The sequence below is a fragment of the Neoarius graeffei genome, chromosome 13, assembly GCF_027579695.1.
Source record: "Neoarius graeffei isolate fNeoGra1 chromosome 13, fNeoGra1.pri, whole genome shotgun sequence".
Classification (NCBI taxonomy): domain Eukaryota; kingdom Metazoa; phylum Chordata; class Actinopteri; order Siluriformes; family Ariidae; genus Neoarius; species Neoarius graeffei.
Genome location: NC_083581.1, coordinates 32,655,758 through 32,676,155, shown reverse-complemented (window position 1 = coordinate 32,676,155; position 20,398 = coordinate 32,655,758). Strand labels below are relative to the sequence as shown.

The following is a 20,398-nucleotide window of genomic DNA, read 5'->3' as shown; positions in this document are numbered from 1 at the left end:
ATTGGTCTATATTAACGTCATTTAAAGACAAAAGCCTGGGTGAACGTATGCAACCAAACTTGCTCTTTTCAACGTGTAAAGCGATCTGCAGCGGCTCTGTCCTGAATAAAGATTAAGAACTGAAATTAAGGCCCATGATGTAGTACTTTGTCAGTATGCTTGCTCTAAGTGTCTATAATAATAATAATGACTTAAATATGGTTGCTATAATATAAAAACATAATCCCTATGGAGCCCAAGATGAATCCTGTTAATCACTGTAAACGTGTGTCTTTAAATATCTGATTAGACTGTAGATTAGATGTGTTTAATGTGTACGATCTGGTACAGGAATGCAAATAAAATAAAAACGGTTGCATCCCAAACTGCTCCCTGGAGGAAATTTAGGGCACTACATAAATAGTAAGAAGCCGTTATTTTGAGTCCTACATAGTGCACTTCTCTAGGGAACGGGTTGGGATTTGGTATTCAGCCCGCGTGCCTTGTGCCCCATTGTGTGTTTTTGGCGCGCTGTGGCCGGTGCTGTGTGTATGTCGGTGTGAGTGTGTGTACGCGCATGTGTGCGTGAAGGGCTGTTGCTTGTGAGAGCATCTAAGAAGATCTCTGTGTGAGTTCATTTTCTTTTAAAAAGCAGAAAAAAAACCCCGCATTTTGCATGCAATTTCCGTGACATGGTGTTGTTTAGAGCTGGTTTTAGGCCGTGCATGTGTCGTAATGCATCTGTGCGTTTCGAAGCCACTGCTTAAGATTGTTATCTCCTTAGAGGCCTTTGTTTTATAAAAGACTACAGTTAGAAAGACCAGTCAGTGTTGAGGATGAGCTGTGACCTGATTAGTGCATTCAGTTTGATACATTAGCTGTGAGCTTTCGAAGAAGATTTCACATGAACGAGACCTGCTTTTAGCTTCGATATTAGCCAGGACGCTAACAAACAAACAAACAAGCTAGCTAAATCACGACGCCTCTAAGACTTCGTTTTAGTTATTTTAATAAGTATATCCTGTATTTGTTGATGATAATATCATCATTTCTGAGTTAAGCTCTATTTACTTGTTAGTAAGATATTCGTTGGACCGCTTGCTAATGCTAGCTGCTAGTTAGGACAGAATTAGCAGACTAGCATACGGTATCTTAGCGCGTTTCTGAGACGAGCGTCTTTTACATATTTAGCTTGTAATAACAAACAATGCATTACTGCGGTGTGAGTAATGACACTCAGTACCTACGACACTACCTAAATAAATACACACGTCTTCATTAATACGCTGACTAGCCGAGGTTGCTATCTGTTGAAATGATGGCGGTTTTATTTCTCTCAGGGTGAATCGCTAGCATGGGCCGGGATTAGCCAAGGAGCTAGAGTGCTGCGTGTTATATTAGCCGGCTGGGCAATTTTACAACACAGGTGCTTTCATAATGAGCATATTTGCAGCTTTGTTCTAACCAGACAGACCTAAAAATAATAATAATAATAATAATAATAATAATAATAAAAAAGTCTCACCAGTTAGTTCGTATTTTTTTTTTTTTGTGAACGACAGTCGGTGTCAAAGCTAGCTCGGTACATTAGCTCTTCGCGGCCCGGGTGACTTGTCTGCTGGAAAAGTCGTGTTTTCTTTCAGTGAAAAATAAGCAAAAGGGTAAATAATTAGATTTTATTGCCTGCTCGAACACTGCTACCTTTTCAAATTAGTTTCAGTTGATTAGCTCTGAGCTGGTGGATGTAATTTGTGAACCCGTTTCAGTGTAACTCACATGTTTAATTGTAAGAGAGACATTTCTGCTAGTTTCTTATTAACGATTTTTAGCAGAGTGTTAGTTTTGCTCCTGACTAAGTTTGCTCTAAATTCGTTGCAGCTGTTAGGATATTACTTGTCCAGATGTTAGTTTGAAATCCAGTTGTACTGTTAGGATGTTGCTTGTCCAGATGTTTGAAATCCAGTTGTATTATTATTAGGTAAGGGATAAACCTAAAACATTACACAGCATTCCTCAGAAACAAAGCTGTTAAAGGAGCAGAAGGTGATGAAATGTCTGCAGTTCAACAAATAGTGTGAAGTCGAATTAGTGTGAGCGATTTGGAGGGAAAACAGAAGCCCACGGCTGCAAACACATGAGAGAGACTATTAAAAGCAAAACTAACAGTGTAGTGCTCTAAAGCGAGCTCATTAACATGTCCAAATTGTCTTATAAATGCAACTTTTCCTTTTCAGGGTTGACGTTTGTACCGCAGGTTGAAACAGCAGGAAGAACATCAGACCCAGTTGTCTTGCTTTGAAATAGGACCATAGGTAAGTACTGAAGGATGTGATGCACTTCTGCATTAAACAGCAGAGCGCAAACCTTAAAGGACATAGGCAGTGGTCGGAGGTGAAACGTAGAATGTCAACTTTATTGTCTAGAACAGGGGTGTCAAACCTGATCCATAAAGGGCCTTGTGGCTGCAGGTTTTCATTCCAGCCATGCAGCAGCACACCTGACTTGGCTCATTCAATCAACTGAACTGTCTTCACACAGTCAAATACTTGCAGCCACACCCACCCTTGATTAAAGGGTGGGTGTGTCAGTTGATTGAATAAGCCAAATCAGGGTGCTGCTGCATGGCTGGAATGAAAACCTGCAGCCACACGGCCCTTTATGGATCAGGTTTGACACCCCTGGTCTAGAAGGACGACCCAAAAAGCGAATTCAATCTTCTTAGTGTCTAATTTGCGCCATAAAATTGAATAAAATGGTTAAAATATACCATTTTGCCCAATTTCCAAAGTTTTGTTTACATAATAATAATATGTTCAATTTATATAGCGCCTTTCTCAAAACCCAAGGTCGCTTTACAATAATAGTCAGGAAAAAGGGGGGGAAAAAGGCCACCAAATAGAGGTCAGGATATCATTCTAGTGGTGTAGCGGCCACAGTCCCATCAAAAGGCGCACGAAAACAAGTCCCACATCTCCAGCACAGCCGCCGTGAGGCCGCCAGGAACATCTCACTTATGCACACTTTCACTGCCAGGGGACCACCGTCGTCGTGACATCATTTAAGCCAAACAGACTGGGAGCAGCTGTGTGTTTACTTGTGAACCGAACACACGTGTACGGACTTCGGTCGTGAGAGGTTGTGTAAAATGTCTGAAAGTGATAGTGATTTTGAAGTGTGTGCGCGTATGAACCTCTTCTCCTTTTTCGGGAAAAGCCAATCCACTTGCTCCGCCTCTTCTCTTCTCCTTTTTCGGAAAAAGCCAATCCTTTTGCTCCGCCTCTTCTCCTCTTCCGAAAAAAGGTAAAAACTTCTTTCTGAACCGGTCCCGTTACAGTTCACTGCACAACAATAAGGCATGGTTTTTCTTTGGAAATTCCTGAACGCATGTCTGCACTCAAGCCGAATGGCAATGCAAGTAAACTGAAGTGGACTCAACTCAAGCGTTTTGTTTGTCTTGAATGACGTTACGTGCTGAGTGGTCACCGCCGCGATCCTGATCAGTATAATATGGATTTATCACAAAAACCCATGCAGGTATTTATTATTTTGAAACCCACCAGCCAACTGATCTGGCACATTTTAATTGTGCGACAGTAATGATGTAAATACCAGGGTGACAGACTAGTGTCCGAAAGCTTCTTTTTTTTCCCCCTTTTTTTTTTTTTTTACCAGTGTGCTCACTATATAGTCCTCTATATAGTAATTCCCTATATAGGGAGTAATGAACAAGTGAGCAATTTTGGACACGGTTTGATTTCCGCTGTACGTTTTACTTCCGTCCTACGATGTCTCGCACAGGTCTTGACAAATCTCGTTTACGGCCATTGCTTTGACATATGGACTGATATATTACATAGCATATTTCAAACACTCATAACTTGCTATAGCAATCAGAAATGCATTCCTATATTTAATAAAATGAGAAATAGAATTTTCATAATAAAAAAATTTGCCTTCGGTTCTCCTTAAATACAAACGGTTTGTATCGTGGCTGAGTGAGTGTCGCTTTCCCATCACCTCCCAGCATCTGCCCATGGAAGAAACTTTCTCTGGGAGGACGGTGGTGACTTTATAGGCACAAAATCCTATTCTAAAGTAATTTTGAAACAAAACCAGGTGTATTTGGCATTGGATGTTGAAATATTTCTCTCTTGGTGAGTAAACCACTGAGCAGGCACGAGTTGATTAATTGCAGTGCGCATACACACACCCAAATGTAAGTGTTTACGAGTGTGTTTAGTGAAAAATAAAAGGATTAAGCTCTTGAAACAACACAGGTATTTTACCGAGGTATTAGATTTTTCACTGAGTCTTAAATGTCTTTCTGCACCCTTACTGAGAGCACTGAGAAGGGTGTTCGAGTCTTTTGTTATACACAGTACGATGTAGGGCGACAAGAAAGTGTACAGGAAACCATTTGAGATTTTGCCCTGAGTGGATGTTGGTTTTATTTAAAACATGGGGAAGAAATGAAATTATGCTAAATGTTGATAAGAAAATGTTGCCGTGTGTGTACACTGTTAATGTTTTTTAGATAAGTTTTTTTTTTTTTTTTAAATAATAGGGACTTTATTCATGGGGGAATGTTAAGTGTTAAACATACAGAATTATAAAGATTATCAAGTCATCTATGACCACTAGTTAGTTTGTAATTATAAAAAGGTGTTATTGTATCTTAGGAAAGCATATTGTGACATCATTTATCATGGTATTGATATTTTATCATATCTTGGGTTGTATAAATTGTTGAGCTTTTAAATCTATAAGAAATAAGATGTTTTGAGAAGAGCGGGTAAGGAGGTCCTCGTACTACTGAAGGATTTTGTGCTGGTAGAGGAGCCATTCCACTCAGAGACGTTAATCAGAAAAGTGACCCGATTAGTGTGTTTGATCACTTCGTATTAACTAAATTCAGCCGATCTACACGCTAATAGTTAATAACTGATGAGAAACCGAATGGCCTTGTCCGGGAATAATGTTACTAAAACGAGGTCATGGAATGAAGAATATGGTTTTATCAGCATGTTTTAGCATTTGCACACTATCAGTGGTTTCTTGTAAGTGAAAATGATTCACAGCTGCTTAAACAGGAATTAACAGAGCCGTTGTGTGAATAGAGTTCAAATCTGTGAATTAAAGTAAAGGCTGTCATTATCTAACTCCACTCAGTCCACCGAATACTTGCACTAAGAGTGTATTTAAGTGTTTTGCATTTCTGTGCTTGTTTCTTAATACGCTTTTTTTTTTTTTTTTTTGCACAGGGATCCTTTCCCTCCCTCACTCAGTGTCTCGGTTACTTGTGGGTGGAAAAGAAGGCGTTTGAAGCAGTCATGGGAAAGAAGAATCAGAACCGTGAAGATGACGAGTCTGCGTCCACAGACGAAGAGGAATACGTGGTGGAGAAGGTCTTGGACAGGAGGGTCGTCAAGGGCCGAGTGGAGTACTATCTTAAATGGAAGGGTTTTTCAGAGTAAGTGTCGTCTGATTTCATTTCTACTTCGCTTTTTTTTCTGTTGTAGATACCGTGCTGGCATGTCCACATTGTTTCTCACTTGTTTTCAGACACACGAGCCAACATATTTTGCTCTTGCTGATTTGTCATTCCTAGCAAACACAACACGTGGGAGCCGGAGAAAAATCTCGACTGTCCAGATCTCATCTCCGAATTTATGAAGACGTACAAAAAGGGCGGCAGCGGTACGAGCACTCCAAGCAGTGGGACCAAACCATCCAGCGCGACTCCAGCTCGCGCCAAAGACACTGGCAGCAAGAGGAGAAACTCGGACGAAGAAGAGGAAGGCGGCAGCAAACAGAAGCGGAAAAAAGAGGTGACTGCTCTTGGCTCATGTTTGGGTTGCAGATTGTGGAATGGTATTTCAAGGACAGCAGTCATGGAAGGAAAAGTACAGCACTGAAGCGCAATTCAACAGACCTGTCTCTCAAAATGAAATTCATGATCTTGTCTTAAGAAAATATTAATCTTTGTCCTGATGAATGTTGTCTGCTCTGTTCAGGATGAGATCCTCGTTGCTAGAGGCTTCGAGAGAGGTCTGGAGCCAGAGAAGATTATTGGTGCGACTGACTCTTGTGGGGACCTTATGTTCTTAATGAAGTGGTGAGTGCTACAGTTTCATGAAGAACGCGTGTCGCACCTAATTTCGCTTATACAGTGGCACCTCGGGTTACGAACTTAATTTGTTCTTTGACTCCGTTCGCGAACCGAATTAATTTTTCCCATTGAAATTAATGTAAATCCAATTAATCCGTTCACCGGCCCCAGAAACATAGTTTTTTTGGTAACTTTTCATGGGTTTATGTGTGGAAAAAATACAGAAAGGAATTAAAGATGACCTTAATTATAGAAAAATACAGTAATGCTAAAATAAAACATAATTGTACAGTACACTTTACCTTTGTGGTTGATAGTACTGCTTGGCGAGATCAGAAACACGAACACCACATTCATGTTTAACTATTATTTCCTTCTTCGTTTCAACAGTGATGCATTTAGGCTTCTTAACAGCACTATCACGAACACTTTTCACGTTCTTGGGAGCCATAATGAGGGTTAATTTAATGCAAAAAGCAACCTTGAGTACAACTGATGCTGCCGCACGCCTCACGTGCGTTCGTGCATCGAAGCATCGTTCGCTAATCGAAGCAAAATTTGTTCAGAAATGGTGTCCGTAGCCCGATTTGTTCGTGAATAGGGACGTTCGTGACCCGAGGTTTGACTGTAATTTTTAGTTTAACGTCACAACCCTTTCCCGCTGAGCTTAATGTTTTATATAAATCATTAATGAGGCGGGGAAAGACTAAAAAAAAATTCACAGTGGTCATATGGGGTGCATGCTGCTCTTAAAAAAAAAAATCCCTCCGTTACCCTGAAGCAGTTCAGTTAAAACAGGGTTTAGAATACTGTTTACTTAAACTCCGATATTCTTTTAATTTATCCGTTGAATTTAATAACAGTGAAATGCCGTGCACTCCGAACTTCCTTTGGATTTTTCAGATTTTGGTTCAGCGCCAATAAATACATACGATATTTGCTATGTGCTTGTGTTGCTCTCATCATGTGTACATATACAGTTCCAGTCAAAAGTTTGTACACCCCGACACACTTATAGGGTTTTCTGTATTCTGACTACTTTTTACATTGTAGAACAATACTGAAGACATCAAAACTATGAAATGGTGTGTGTTGAAGTATGTGATTTAAAAAAAAAAAAAAAGTTCCATATCTTAGATTCTTCAGTCGCCACCGTTTACTTGATGACACTTTGTACACTATTGGCATTATCTTAACCAGCTTCACAAGGAAGTCACCTGGAATGCCTTTCAAGTAACAGGTGTGCCTCGTCAAAAGTTAATTAGTGGATCATGGTTTTCCCCAAAGCGTTTTAGCGTATTGGGCCCGATACGCTTGCTCTGCCTGCCAATATGCTTAATCACCTTAGTTAAAATTCGATACGCTTAGATTTATACCGATACGTTAAATTTCCTACCCACAAGTAACTAGATACATAGGAGAGCAAATAACAGATCCATTTACATACTGATTGATATTTGTGTTAAACAAGTGGCCTTTTTTTTCCAGTGTTTGTTGATTCTGTCAAAGTAATAAGTCAGCGTGGTATGATGATGTAAACAAACTGTAATCTGTTGGCTATTAGGGCTGTGCCGATAGACGATGCCATCGTCCATCGACGATGGTGGTCGTCCATCACGATGGAGAGCCACCATCGTGATACCACGCCCCCTCCTGTCATAAACATGCATATACGGTATCATCTGGGCCTATTTAACCTAAAAAGTTAGTTTTTTGTTAGTTTAGTTAGTTTTGTTTAATATATAAATATAACATCTCATCTCATTATCTCTAGCCGCTTTATCCTTCTACAGGGTCGCAGGCAAGCTGGAGCCTATCCCAGCTGACTACGGGCGAAAGGCGGGGTACACCCTGGACAAGTCGCCAGGTCATCACAGGGCTGACACATAGACACAGACAACCATTCACACTCACATTCACACCTACGGTCAATTTAGAGTCACCAGTTAACCTAACCTGCATGTCTTTGGACTGTGGGGGAAACCGGAGCACCCGGAGGAAACCCACGCGGACACGGGGAGAACATGCAAACTCCACACAGAAAGGCCCTCGCCGGCCCCGGGGCTCAAACCCAGGACCTTCTTGCTGTGAGGCGACAGCGCTAACCACTACACCACCATGCCGCCCTAAATATAACATATAATTGTATATAAATATATAAATCATTATAAAGTAATATCCTATTACCGCTTGTTCACGTAGGCTATGGTGCAGGGACGTGCTAGTGAACATAACATGTGGTTACACAAATACAGTATACTACTAATAAATTTTGACTTCATTTTTTAGCCTACACTATACTTTTAATGTAAAATTTGTCATGTTGTTCAAACAAATAGCCACTATTAACGACTTCAGTCGGGAAATATTGCACTTTATCAAACGGCAGTGAAGCGCAGACTTCGGCAGAAGTCAAATGACTTTAATCTGGTAAATAGGCCTACTTTCAGACACAAAATGGTCCACTCTAAGCCATAATGTCAAACCAAATGGAAGAATGAAGGTGATTCTGATAAATGTAAAGACAGTAAAAAAAAAATTAAATCATGATTTTAAAAGCTGGTGCAATAATTCAAACACTAATAAATTGGAAAAATTAGCGCGTTCAAGTGCGCACTAAAGGCCGAAACGCATCTTCAATTGATATGGTGTAAATAAACAATGAGTAATAGCTTAAGTGTAGTTTCTTCTCATAGTTTGAATACTAGTCTTTCATTGTTAGAGCTGATTAATATCTTGCCGTGATCAGTGAGTGCTCGGGGAGGTTCATTTCCACCTGCGCTTTGCGCAGCTCATTTCTCCGAAGCCAGCTGTGCGCAAACGCAGTGTTGACTGCTCGGCAAACTCCAAACGCTCGGTCTGTACTGGCCCTCTGTTGCGCAAGCGAGTTGGTTATGGCTAGGTTCAAATTGTTCCCAAAACAACTTAACCACGGCCATTTCAATTGCCTGATGGCTGTGACAATATTCGCCCCGTTGTTATGCAGGCGATCTTTTTCTCCTCTATTTTCCATTCGGCAAGTGTCTCGCACAATGCGTCTTCTAAATTGTCCGCTGAATGTGTCTCTGGCATGAAACTCGTCTGCAGGCATTTGGACTGCATTGCCCACTCTCGGTCCACATAATGTACGGTAACTGTCATAGGGCATCATGTTGCAGCTGGACCACATATCCGTTATCAAGGCCAAATATTCCACATCACTTAGCGCTTTTTTTCTTTACGTGCCAAAGCCTCAGATGAGTATTTAATACTTTTAATAATAATAATAATAATAATAATTTAATAATGTGGTATTAAACCCCCTGTCCCCCGTCCACGATATGATCGTCCATCACGATGTTTGCACTGTAAACATCGTCGATGCCAATTAAGGGGACATCGCACAGCCCTATTGGCTATGTCAAGATCACATGTTCAAACCATCCAATAAAAATATCGAAAGAAAACGTCAGACATTCCGGAATTTTCCGAATCATTATCAGCGATCTCATTGGCTGCCGATGTCGTCCCTCACCAGACAGACAAAGCCGACTGATTTTAATCACAAAAGTTTGACCTCGTCTATTATTCATGAATGTGTTTATAAGTACATAATCTTTCTGCAAACTTGATTCATACATTTAAGTTTTCTTTTCCTTTAAACATGTTTTAATCTTAATCTAGTCCATTTAATAAAGTGCCAAAATTTAAACTTTATAATATGCAGTTGGCTTACTTTTCTTTTCAGTGTATCTTAGTTCTACATATATTACGGTAATTGCATCAGAAACATTCTAAATGATTACAGTTATAGTAAAACAGCAACTTATTTTAAGGTGGCAGGTCTTAGGTTCAGAGCCCTTTGTGATCAACAGGAGGTCATGATGATCGATTCTCTTCATTGGATTGCATAAGATGGAGCAAACCACTGTTCATATTTTCATGCACATTTTTGTTACAACACTACTTGATCAGAGATAATTACATAGATAATCCCTGTAGATTTTCAAAGTAATCTATAACAAAACAGTTTAACTTGCATGTTGAACTGTAGCCCTCCTATTATGTTACGGGTCAAATTGACCCGTTTAAAAGTTTGAATATCTAGGAAAAATGGTTATTTTTTCACTATGGAACTACTTCTGCTTGCCTTAATTAGTGTAATCAACATATAATATGAAAATGGTTCATCTCACATATTTGCAACCACCCCCTGCATGTTTATATCACATAGATACTGTTCGGGTCAGTTTGACCCAGCAGTCAAACTGGAGGTAAAAGGGTGTCAGAAACGTCAGACTGTTTCTTTCTTTGCAACTGTGAGCCATGTTTCACCCCAATCTCTCTCACACACACACACACACACAGGTGCAGGTGTTATGACTTTTGACGGGAACCATTTATGTTCTCGCGGGAAAACTCCACCCACATTCAGTGGACACTCAACAGGGGAGGGGCAAAACATATAAAAGATTCTCTGCATGGGAGTCCTACCAACATTACACTCTGTCAGGCAGACCTTTACAAAATGAGCAGCAGAAGCAAAAGGATGACAGTCCAGGAGGCTCTGGAAGTAATCATTGATCATGACAGTGAAATAGAGGAGGATGTGTCTGAAGATGAAGACTATCTTGAGGTAAATTCTGATTCTAATGATTCTGATTTTGAACCAGATGAGGGAATTGTTATTCCTATTCCTCTAAGCATGACATTCATGTCAAAAAATGGTGAAATACAGTGGTCTTCATCCCCAAATATGCGTCAGGCAAAACTGTCTGCAGAAAAAATAATAAAGACAGTGCCAGGGCCCACTAGGATGGCAGTGACTCGTGTGACTGACATCAAGTCAGCTTTTGAGCTGGTCATGCCAGATTCAATACAGAAAATCATTCTGGAAATGAATAATCTAGAAGGGAGGCGAGTTTTTGGGGAGAAGTGGAAGGAGCTGGACAAAACACATTTAGATGCGTATTTGGGGCTCCTCATCCTGGCTGGGGTCTATAAGTCAAAGGATGAATCGACAGCCAGTCTGTGGGATGCAGAGACAGGCAGGGCTATATTTCAAGCCACAATGTCTCTGGAGACTTTTCACATTTTCTCCAGAGTAATCTGATTTGATAATCGAGAAACAAGGGCTGGTAGACGGGAGAGAGACAAGCTGGCAGCTATTAGGACAGTGTGGGACAAGTGGGTAGAGCAACTTCCACTACTCTATAACCCAGGCCCTAATATCACAGTGGATGAAAGGCTGGCGGCAAATATTGATAGAATAATTAGTAATGTAGTTAGTAATGAAATATTAACAATGCTTGTTGGGATTTTTTTGGTTTCAGACATCTTTTGGATAATTAAACATGCACCGGGTCAAACTGACCCGGGAACAGCATTGCTGTTCCTGACAAATGAACATAAAAGGAAGGTGAAATTTTTAAATGTGTATACATTAATACTGTTTAGGTCAGAAATCATTGAAACACTGGTAAAACCTATCCTATAATCATGTATCTAAAACGTCTCACAGACCCTGAAAATGCACCTGAGAGCATCTATTTTCAAAACATTTTCCAGGGGAGCATGCCCCCGGACCCCCCTAGTTTCACTTCTCGCCATTGGTGCTCAGTTGTCTATTATCATGCCAGAATTTAGGGCTTTCATTTTTTTCTGGGGAAACACTGTGGATGAGTTTCTTGCCTTCTTAATGTGTTTGAGATCAAACAGTAAATAATAAACATGCAGTAAATAGCCCTATTCCACAACTGTAGTAATCCATATGATGTCAAGAGCCGCTCAACTGAGTAAAGAGAAACAACATCCATCATTACTGTAAGAGACGAAGTGGGATGTATGTGTGATTTTTTAAAAATAATTAATTATGAAAGAAAACACTGGATTAGAATTAGTTGTGTCCAAACTTTTGACTGGTACTGTAAATATATTCAAATGTGGAAAAATCCTTTAATAACTAAGGATGGGTGTTTCATGCAATTTACTACGGAGTTAAAATGCTATTATTTGAATTGTATAAAAATATTTGGTCTCCTGTCCACCCACAAACATGAAGAATTATGTCTGGACTGTCGGTTAAACTTTTAAACCTATCTACTGCAGTCTGTGCTGCGCAGTATAGACCCTTTGCACTGACGTCACCCGAAACCGGAAGTAAACAAACCCTGCGCCATATTGGAAGACCAACAAACTCGTGATTAGGGGGAAATAACGGCAGCGCGCGGTATGTGAACCCACGAGGCACTTGATTCATCAAAAACCTACAATGGTAAACTTTTGTGCTGTGTTAAGGCCTCTGCATGCTCTTTCGACAAGGCTTTCGCAGATAGCTTTTCGCAGACAGTTGTAATTTATCGTTGAGCGGGGAGTAATAGGCGTGCGCGATGTTATTCACCGCCACAACGCAAGGGGGCGCGAAGTCGCTAGGAGTAGTTGGTGGGTGTGGTTAGTGGAGTGTTTATCCTCCGGTTACTTATAATGACTAGAACTTTTTTTTTATAATGACTAGAACTGGAGTCGTATAGATGTACGTACTTCCTCAATCAACCGCTCTTCGTGCTGCTCCATCTTCGCTCGTGTTTTTAAAAATGCCGGTCGTGAAAACAAAACAAACCGGGAAAGTAGGGAAGCAGAAGTGCGTGTACAGCGGATGTAGAGTGGACCAATCAGAGCCCTCTTGTCTGCGGCGCTGTCTGCGAGGCTTCTGCGGTGGTCACAATTTTTGGGAGGTGCGCGCAGAGCGTCTGCGAAGGTGGGGGGGCTACGCAGACGCTATCTGCGACACCGTCTGCGAGGACTGGGTTGTCAGCATAAATTGGCCTTTAGGGTGTTCTAACAAAGCTGATGGGAAAGGTGAAAAGAAGTCTTTCTTCAGAATACCAGCTGTGATTGAGACACAAGGGGAGCAAACCAAGGAGCTTTCTGCCAGGAGACAGAGAGTATTTAGCTGCTTTATGCAGAGCTGATCTGAATACTTCAAATCTACAGCAGTACAGAATATGTTCAGACCATTTTGTTACTGGTAAGTCACTAGGCTAGAGTGTTGTAGAACATTTTTTTTAAATGTTTACTGAATAAAAACATCCTTAATTTTATCACATTTGTTATATATTTCATTTCTTTCTTTTGTTTTAATTTTCCTCCCTCCATCCCTCTTTGGATTTTAAATATAGTTTTTCCCCATGTCCAAATAATTCAAAGATATATATATATAAATAAAAACAGATAAGTAGTAAATTAAAAATAAATTATGAAATAAAAAAAATCCATAACAGCATGAATACAGATTGCAATAGTTTATAATGTCTGGGTAGCAAACAGATGGCAGAATTGGTGTCAGGTCCTCCTTATGTTTCCATTCTCCCTTGCCCTGAGTCTTATCATATGGGTCAAACCCATCAATCACAGCCAATTTCTCCACATACCGTGCCCTTTCTGCAGCTGGTAATGTACTCCCATAACCCGAATTATCAGCCATCGTGTCACTTCACTCATCGTGTCACTTCACAACAGCTGTAATATCACTTCACTCTCGCTCGTAGTTTGTTTTGTATTGTGAGGTATGTATGTATGTACTTGGTCTTCCAATATGGCACCCTAACAAAATCACGTGGTACGGTGACGTCACGCGGCAGCCCTCTATACCAGATGGTATTAAGTACAGTTTAAACTCTATAGCTGGTGCACACCTCCCACTTTTATTATTATTATTATTATTATTATTATTATAAATTTCACATTCCTTACAAGGCAGCAAGCGTAACTAGTTAATTATCTCGTACTGTACTGCCCCACAGCTGGTTTTCTGCATACAGGTGACGAGCAACAAACCCAGATAAGCTGTTTCCTTGCTCACTGAGACACCACTATGCCAGATAGGACAAAAAGCATCTCAGCTTGTGCAAACTTCAAGATAAAATCTTTGTTTGAACTGAAAGGATTTCACGTTGGGCTAAAAATATCATAGGATTACATGTTTGCTGTGATGCACTGATGAAGGTTCTGTGTCTTTTTGACTTAAAACTAGAGACGCAAAACTGTATCCAGAAAACTGAGCTGCCTGTTGAATGGCTTTGAGACTTGACGCAAATTATGGGATTCAGGGGTGTGTGTGTGTATACACAATATCAGTTCAGTAGGGGTCTGTTTTTTTTTTTGTGTGTGTGTTAACTCCTAAAGCTAGACTGCCTTTTAGATTTATTCAAGTGTAGGTCATAAAAAGAATTTTCCCTGATTTCCAATTATTTTTATTTAGTGGACCGAAAGCTACTGAGTTCAAATCACAGACTTCCAATTTTATTAGGTTTTTAAACATTTAAAAAAATTTTTTAATAGAACAGTTAACGAATTTAGGGTCACATGGCCCTAAATTCTCTATTTTTTTCCCCCGCTTCACCATAACCCAATTCAAGATACTACGTCATGCATCACATGGTGGGCTTTCGCCGTTCGCTCAAGGCATTGTGGGGATACAAATTTGAAACGGGAGAGAAAAATGGAGGACGCGAATGAAATGTGAAGGGCCGACTACAGTAACGGAAAGCGAGAAGAAAAGACGTTATGTTGCGAAGGAAAGGAAACGCAGGACCAAACTAATAAATATCGGCGGTCAGCGAGCACCTCGGTGTGATCAGCTGTTCATTTAGCGACAGAATGATGGAACTGTCAGTGCGCGGTCAAGATAAACCTGTAGATGGCAGTAATGCAACACTGTGGATCCCAGCTGCTGTAAAACCCTAAAGAAGAAGATGATGATGATAAACCTGTGCACACGGACTTCCTCTGTCTGCTTGACTGCATGTAGCGAGTGATTTCATGCACATTATTTGCTCGGGAATCTCCTCAAATTAAATAACTTCCCAGCCACAGAATGGCCTGTTTTTCTGAGATATTACAGAAATAAACATGTATATTACAATGACCAAATTTCAGAGGGAACTAAATTTCATCAATCTTTATGAAATCGAAAGGCTGTCTAGCTTTAACGGTGAACATTGTGATGAAGCAAATAACAATAGAAACAGCAATACTGTAGAATAATCAACTTCTTTAATTAAACTGAAAGACATGTTGCAGCAAACCAAACTCAACAAACACACACAGCAGAGCAACTTAACAATTTTTGAGTGCAAACTTACAAATTTTGCTGTATTTTAATTTTGCGTGTTAAACAAGACTTAAAGCTGCACGTGCCTTTTTTTTCTCCGCTAAAGTTACTCAGTGCGCGCATGAGTCCATGGCGAAAACAATGCAGCTGAACTAAAGCACATGCATGTTCTAGCGCGTCTTGTTCATTATTAATATGACTTACTAGGCATATATATTGTGACAGTAAATCACGATACAAATTTGATAATTAGAATCAATGAAGTAAAAAAAAAATTTTAAATCAGGTTGTGTAATTTTCCTTAGCTGTAATTGCATTATTTAGACAGTAGAGGGCTCGGTAACAATGGCAAGAATGCATGTGACTTCAATCTAGGCAGAAGTAACACAGCTCTAATGCTGTGAAAATGCACCAAAAAAAATCTAAAATGGGAGTGGTGTGATTAACTGTACAAATAGATTTAACGAGAAAGCAGAAAGCTTTTTACAGACTGCTAAAGAGAAGCAACTGAAGGTAGTACAAATGTTGATATAATTTTAAGGAAAAGTGTTTGTTCTTAACGTTTTTTAAATTTTTAATAAAAGGAATATTTTACTTCAGCCTTTACTAATGTGAGTAAGTAATTGTTGTTAGTTATTAAGAAAATATTGTAATTTGAATTGAATCATGAATTTGGTGAGGCATTACATGCCACATATTTACTATCCTATATGCACTACATCCGAAGCTGCTGTGCTCTGTTTATTCCCTCTGTTTATCTGGATAGTTATAAAAGTAAAGTGCACATGACACGTATACATTCAGCATAGCCAACTCCTGCCCCTCCCACCCTGGGATATTCCCCCCCGTACCAGAAATACCCTCTTTTGCCATTGTTTGTGCACACTGAAATTGTCCTGCTGACTGCACCCCAGGTCTCCATGCCTGACAATAGTGCCTGATCCAATGCTCTTGTGGCTGGATGGGTAAATCCCCGAAGCCACACTTGAAAATCTAGTGGAAAGATGTTCAAAAAGTACATATGAGCTGGGTGCGATTTGCTGGGGGGGATCATCCCCCCCCTCTGGTTTTTAATTATCTCTGCTGAAAAAAAATCCTCGGGGACAACCCCGTCAATAAAACAAACAAACCAAAAAAAAAGTTGACATGACAGGCATGGGGCGGTACGGTGGTGTAGTGGTTAGCGCTGTCTCCTCACAGCAAGAAGGTCCGGGTTCGAGCCCCGGAGCCGGCGAGGGCCTTTCTGTGTGGAGTTTGCATGTTCTCCCCGTGTCCGCGTGGGTTTCCTCCGGGTGTTCCGGTTTCCCCCACAGTCCAAAGACATGCAGGTTAGGTTAACTGGTGACTCTAAATTGACCGTAGGTGTGAATGTGAGTGTGAATGGTTGTCTGTGTCTATGTGTCAGCCCTGTGATGACCTGGCGACTTGTCCAGGGTGTACCCCGCCTTTCGCCCATAGTCAGCTGGGATAGGCTCCAGCTTGCCTGCGACCCTGTAGAAGGATAAAGCGGCTAGAGATGATGAGATGAGATGACAGGCATGTTGTGACACAGTTTTCTATGGTCTACATTGCACTCACTTTCAAAATGACCCGAAGTGGCAGCTTTGATGTTCACGAACGTCCCCAGCAAATAGATACATTGTAGATAATAACAATATCCAGAGTGTGAACGTGGATTTAGCGCCATGAATCACATCCTTACTGATGAGCGCAACAGAATGAATGTGTATCCACACTGACAGCCTTCTTTTCCTCGCTGTCAGTGGGCCAGACGTGCGTTCCTTCCCTGCTGAGAAATTCGCAGAAATGTGGATTAAAGAAGGGCGAAACGCGGCGGATAGCGCACCGACGGGAAAGCAGAAAAGGCCACATGAACTGCGCCATCAGAGCAAACTGTTCATTTAGTATTCATGTATTTTAGTGATTTTCGAGTCACTGTCCATTTAATCCGGAGGGAGAGAAACATCACAGCAACGCGACAAGCAATACGAACTTTGTTGTGTGTTAGTGTTCGTGTATTTAGTCAGAGAGATAGGAAGATGAATTTACTATCTCTGATTTAGTGTTCGTTTTCATTTAGTGTTATTCATTTGATATCGGATGTTATTGAGCTAGGGCGGCACGGTGGTGTAGTGGTTAGCGCTGTCGCCTCACAGCAAGAAGGTCCTGGGTTCAAGCCCCGGGGCCGGCGAGGGCCTTTCTGTGCGGAGTTTGCATGTTCTCCCCGTGTCCGCGTGGGAATGTGAGTGTGAATGGTTGTCTGTGTCTATGTGTCAGCCCTGTGAGGACCTGGCGACTTGTCCAGGGTGTACCCCGCCTTTCACCCGTAGTCAGCTGGGATAGGCTCCAGCTTGCCTGCGACCCTGTAGAAGGATAAAGCGGCTAGAGATAATGAGATGTTATTGAGCTGTTAGCCTATTGTTACCTTAATTTTGTGACGTTTCATGATTTAAAAAAAAACCCAAACCATCCCCCCTTCTGGTTTTTTGACAAATCGCACCCTGCATATGAGTATGGTGTGTGTGTGTATAAAATGGTGTTTCTAGTAGGTATGCAGATGGAAGAAAGGAGCTGGATTTGCACATTTGAGTCTCAAATAAACCCGCTCTGTCTCCACAGGAAAGACTCGGATGAGGCGGACCTTGTGCTTGCAAAGGAGGCCAATCACAAGTGTCCTCAAATCGTCATTGCTTTCTACGAGGAGCGTCTCACTTGGCACGAGGATGGAGATAAGAAGGAGAAGGGTGCTGCAGCTGTGTAAGGGTACAGTCCCCTCCTAGAGACAGACACGAGTGCTCTCACAATCCGTCCTTTGTTCTGGACCATTTTAAAACCACCACTGGCCTCCTGGCATTAGAGGTCACTTCCCACCTTCTTTAGTCTCCTTTCATCTCCCATATAAACGGCAACTCTTTATCAAACAATGTCTCAAGTATTGAGGGATGAGCGAGTAATTGAGAACTATGCCAAGAGCTTGGGGAATGGAGGTGTTAGACTGATGGAATCCCATGGATAGTGTTTTTACCCTGCAGAGATTCACCCTCTTTTTTTCATGTTTTAAGTATTTGTGTTCCAATGAGTTTTTTTTTTTTTTTTTCCCCCCTTGTGTGTGTTGACTTGATAGTTTAGATTCCATACAGCAGTTGGTGAAATGTATTGAGACAGCTGATATTTTTTTAATGTTTTATCAGAGATTGTTGTTATGTATCTACAGTGCTGGATTAGTCACACCAGTTCTCGCCCCTTCCTGAAATTAGATAAACTTTCTGGTGTATTTCTCCCATCAATGATGATTCATTCATTCTCTCTCTCTCTCTCTGTCTGTCTGTCTGAAAGAAATGTTTATGATCTAGACCTGATGCATTTCATCAGTTGTTTTCACAAAGCAAATTTCTTCCCAAATAGTTTGACAGAAATCTGAACATACCCAGGTTTTAAACTATGTACTTCTCAAAACTGCTTGTGCTCAAACCAACGTATGGGGACAGACAATCATCACTTTTGTCAGTGTCTCTGTTCTGCTTTGACCTTGTGAGGGCATGGATCACTGACGTTCATCCCCAAGTGCTCCACCTTGTGGCCATTTACTTTTGTCGGGGCCACCAGTTTTAACCGCAAAGGGCCGTTGTGGCTACAGACTTGAATTCCAGCTACACCTACCAGTCACTTAAAGACCAAGTGAAATCGGCTGAACGCAGCCTGTGTTTGGAGTCAGTACCTGTAGCCACACCTACAGGCTTTTGTGGATAAAATTGAACGAGCTTTAATGTACGTAGGATGTGAACATGTTACTCTGTGCCACTTCTGTCCTCGCCAAGGTTCTTTTCGCAAGTTTTAAACAGGAAGTGGATCAAAGCTGAACCTGTCCTTAACGGGGTTATGAGCTCAGGTGTGTAATTCTGTTTGTAGAGCCACTGGACAAAAATTTAACCCAATAAACTTCCTGACTTTCATTAACATGGCAGAGCTACTGATTCTGATTTAAAAAAAAAAAAAGTCAGACCGTACGTCATGGCGAATGTAGTCAGATGGAAAGAACTGGCGCTTGTTTTTAGATTCTTTGGCTTCAAAGCAGGCGGTAGCCCCTTTAAAACTCGTTTTAAAGGTTATGGTTAGCAAGCAAAGGTTATATGTTGGGAACAGACTCCATCAAATGTGCCATGGACTGCTATAATTTTAGATACTGTAATGACCGTGTGTATGTGTGTGGTTCAAATCCCAATTTGAGAAGTCGGTGTCGTCCCCCCCTTCCCCCCTCAGATTTCTGGAGGGAAATGGCTATTGCCTACCTGTCTGTCTGTCTCTCTCAAATGTACGGCTTGACTTTTTATTCTCTTTATCTCGTTATGGACGTACTCTCCCATTTCTGATCATTTCATCACATAGTCATGTGTGTTCAGAATAAGATTTTGATGTCTTTTACTTCTAGATTTTTTTTTTTTAAATGTCTTGTATCAAATTGTAGTAAACCTAGTTTTCCACACGAATTTGATAGTTTTTCATTTTAAAGCCACAATACTGACATGTTTTGATTTGATAGTTTTAAAGACAGGTTTTAAAGCGATCCATGTTTGCATTGATGCATGAGGATTTTGGTTCATAAATTTAAGAATACAAGATTAACTTTTCCAGCAGATGGTGCTATTCAGCTACACTCTTGTACAGACCAAATCTCAATGCAACCCATAGTGTTCTATCAAACTGTGCTGGTGTTGAATTGATTACTTGTATTGGTGTAAAGAACTGTACATTTTCCTATTAAAAACTGAGATCACTGAGCAGCGCACAAAAAAAAAGGAAAAAAAACCCCACCCCACCCACGCAATGCTTGGTATGTACATGCAAGGACCAAAAAATAAGTTTTAAGGTTTTATTTTTTTTTGTGAAATTCCATGGCTATTTCTTTGAAATGTTTTATACTCTCTTTACACACACCCAGGCAGTAGCTATACACCATGACTTAGTCGTATAACGTTTGACATTTGGTCTTTAATATATTCCTCATGGTAGTTACTAGTGATATCTTTGGAGAGTGTTTTATAAATTAGCCCACACACTGCTTACATGTGAAATCTTTCTCACAGCTGTTTGTAAGTGTAGAATGGTGCTGCGGACATTCAGTTAAAACTGTCAAATCAAAATAAAGAAATTATAAATAAGACCGATTGCTGTGACAACAGATTTGACATTCAGAAAGACAGAGCTGTTTTCATCTTTAC

General features: G+C 40.7%; 1 protein-coding gene across 1 annotated transcript; it reads left to right on the top strand.

Moving 5' to 3' along the window:
* Positions 1-498: 498 nt before the first annotated feature.
* cbx5 (chromobox homolog 5 (HP1 alpha homolog, Drosophila)) lies at positions 499-20,340 on the top strand. The gene is made up of 6 exons (XM_060937553.1): positions 499-607; positions 2,214-2,291; positions 5,241-5,449; positions 5,588-5,807; positions 5,994-6,094; positions 17,799-20,340. The coding sequence occupies exons 3-6, from the start codon at positions 5,310-5,312 to the stop codon at positions 17,938-17,940; spliced, it is 603 nt and encodes a 200-aa protein (XP_060793536.1). The 5' UTR covers positions 499-607; positions 2,214-2,291; positions 5,241-5,309; the 3' UTR covers positions 17,941-20,340.
* Positions 20,341-20,398: the final 58 nt, after the last annotated feature.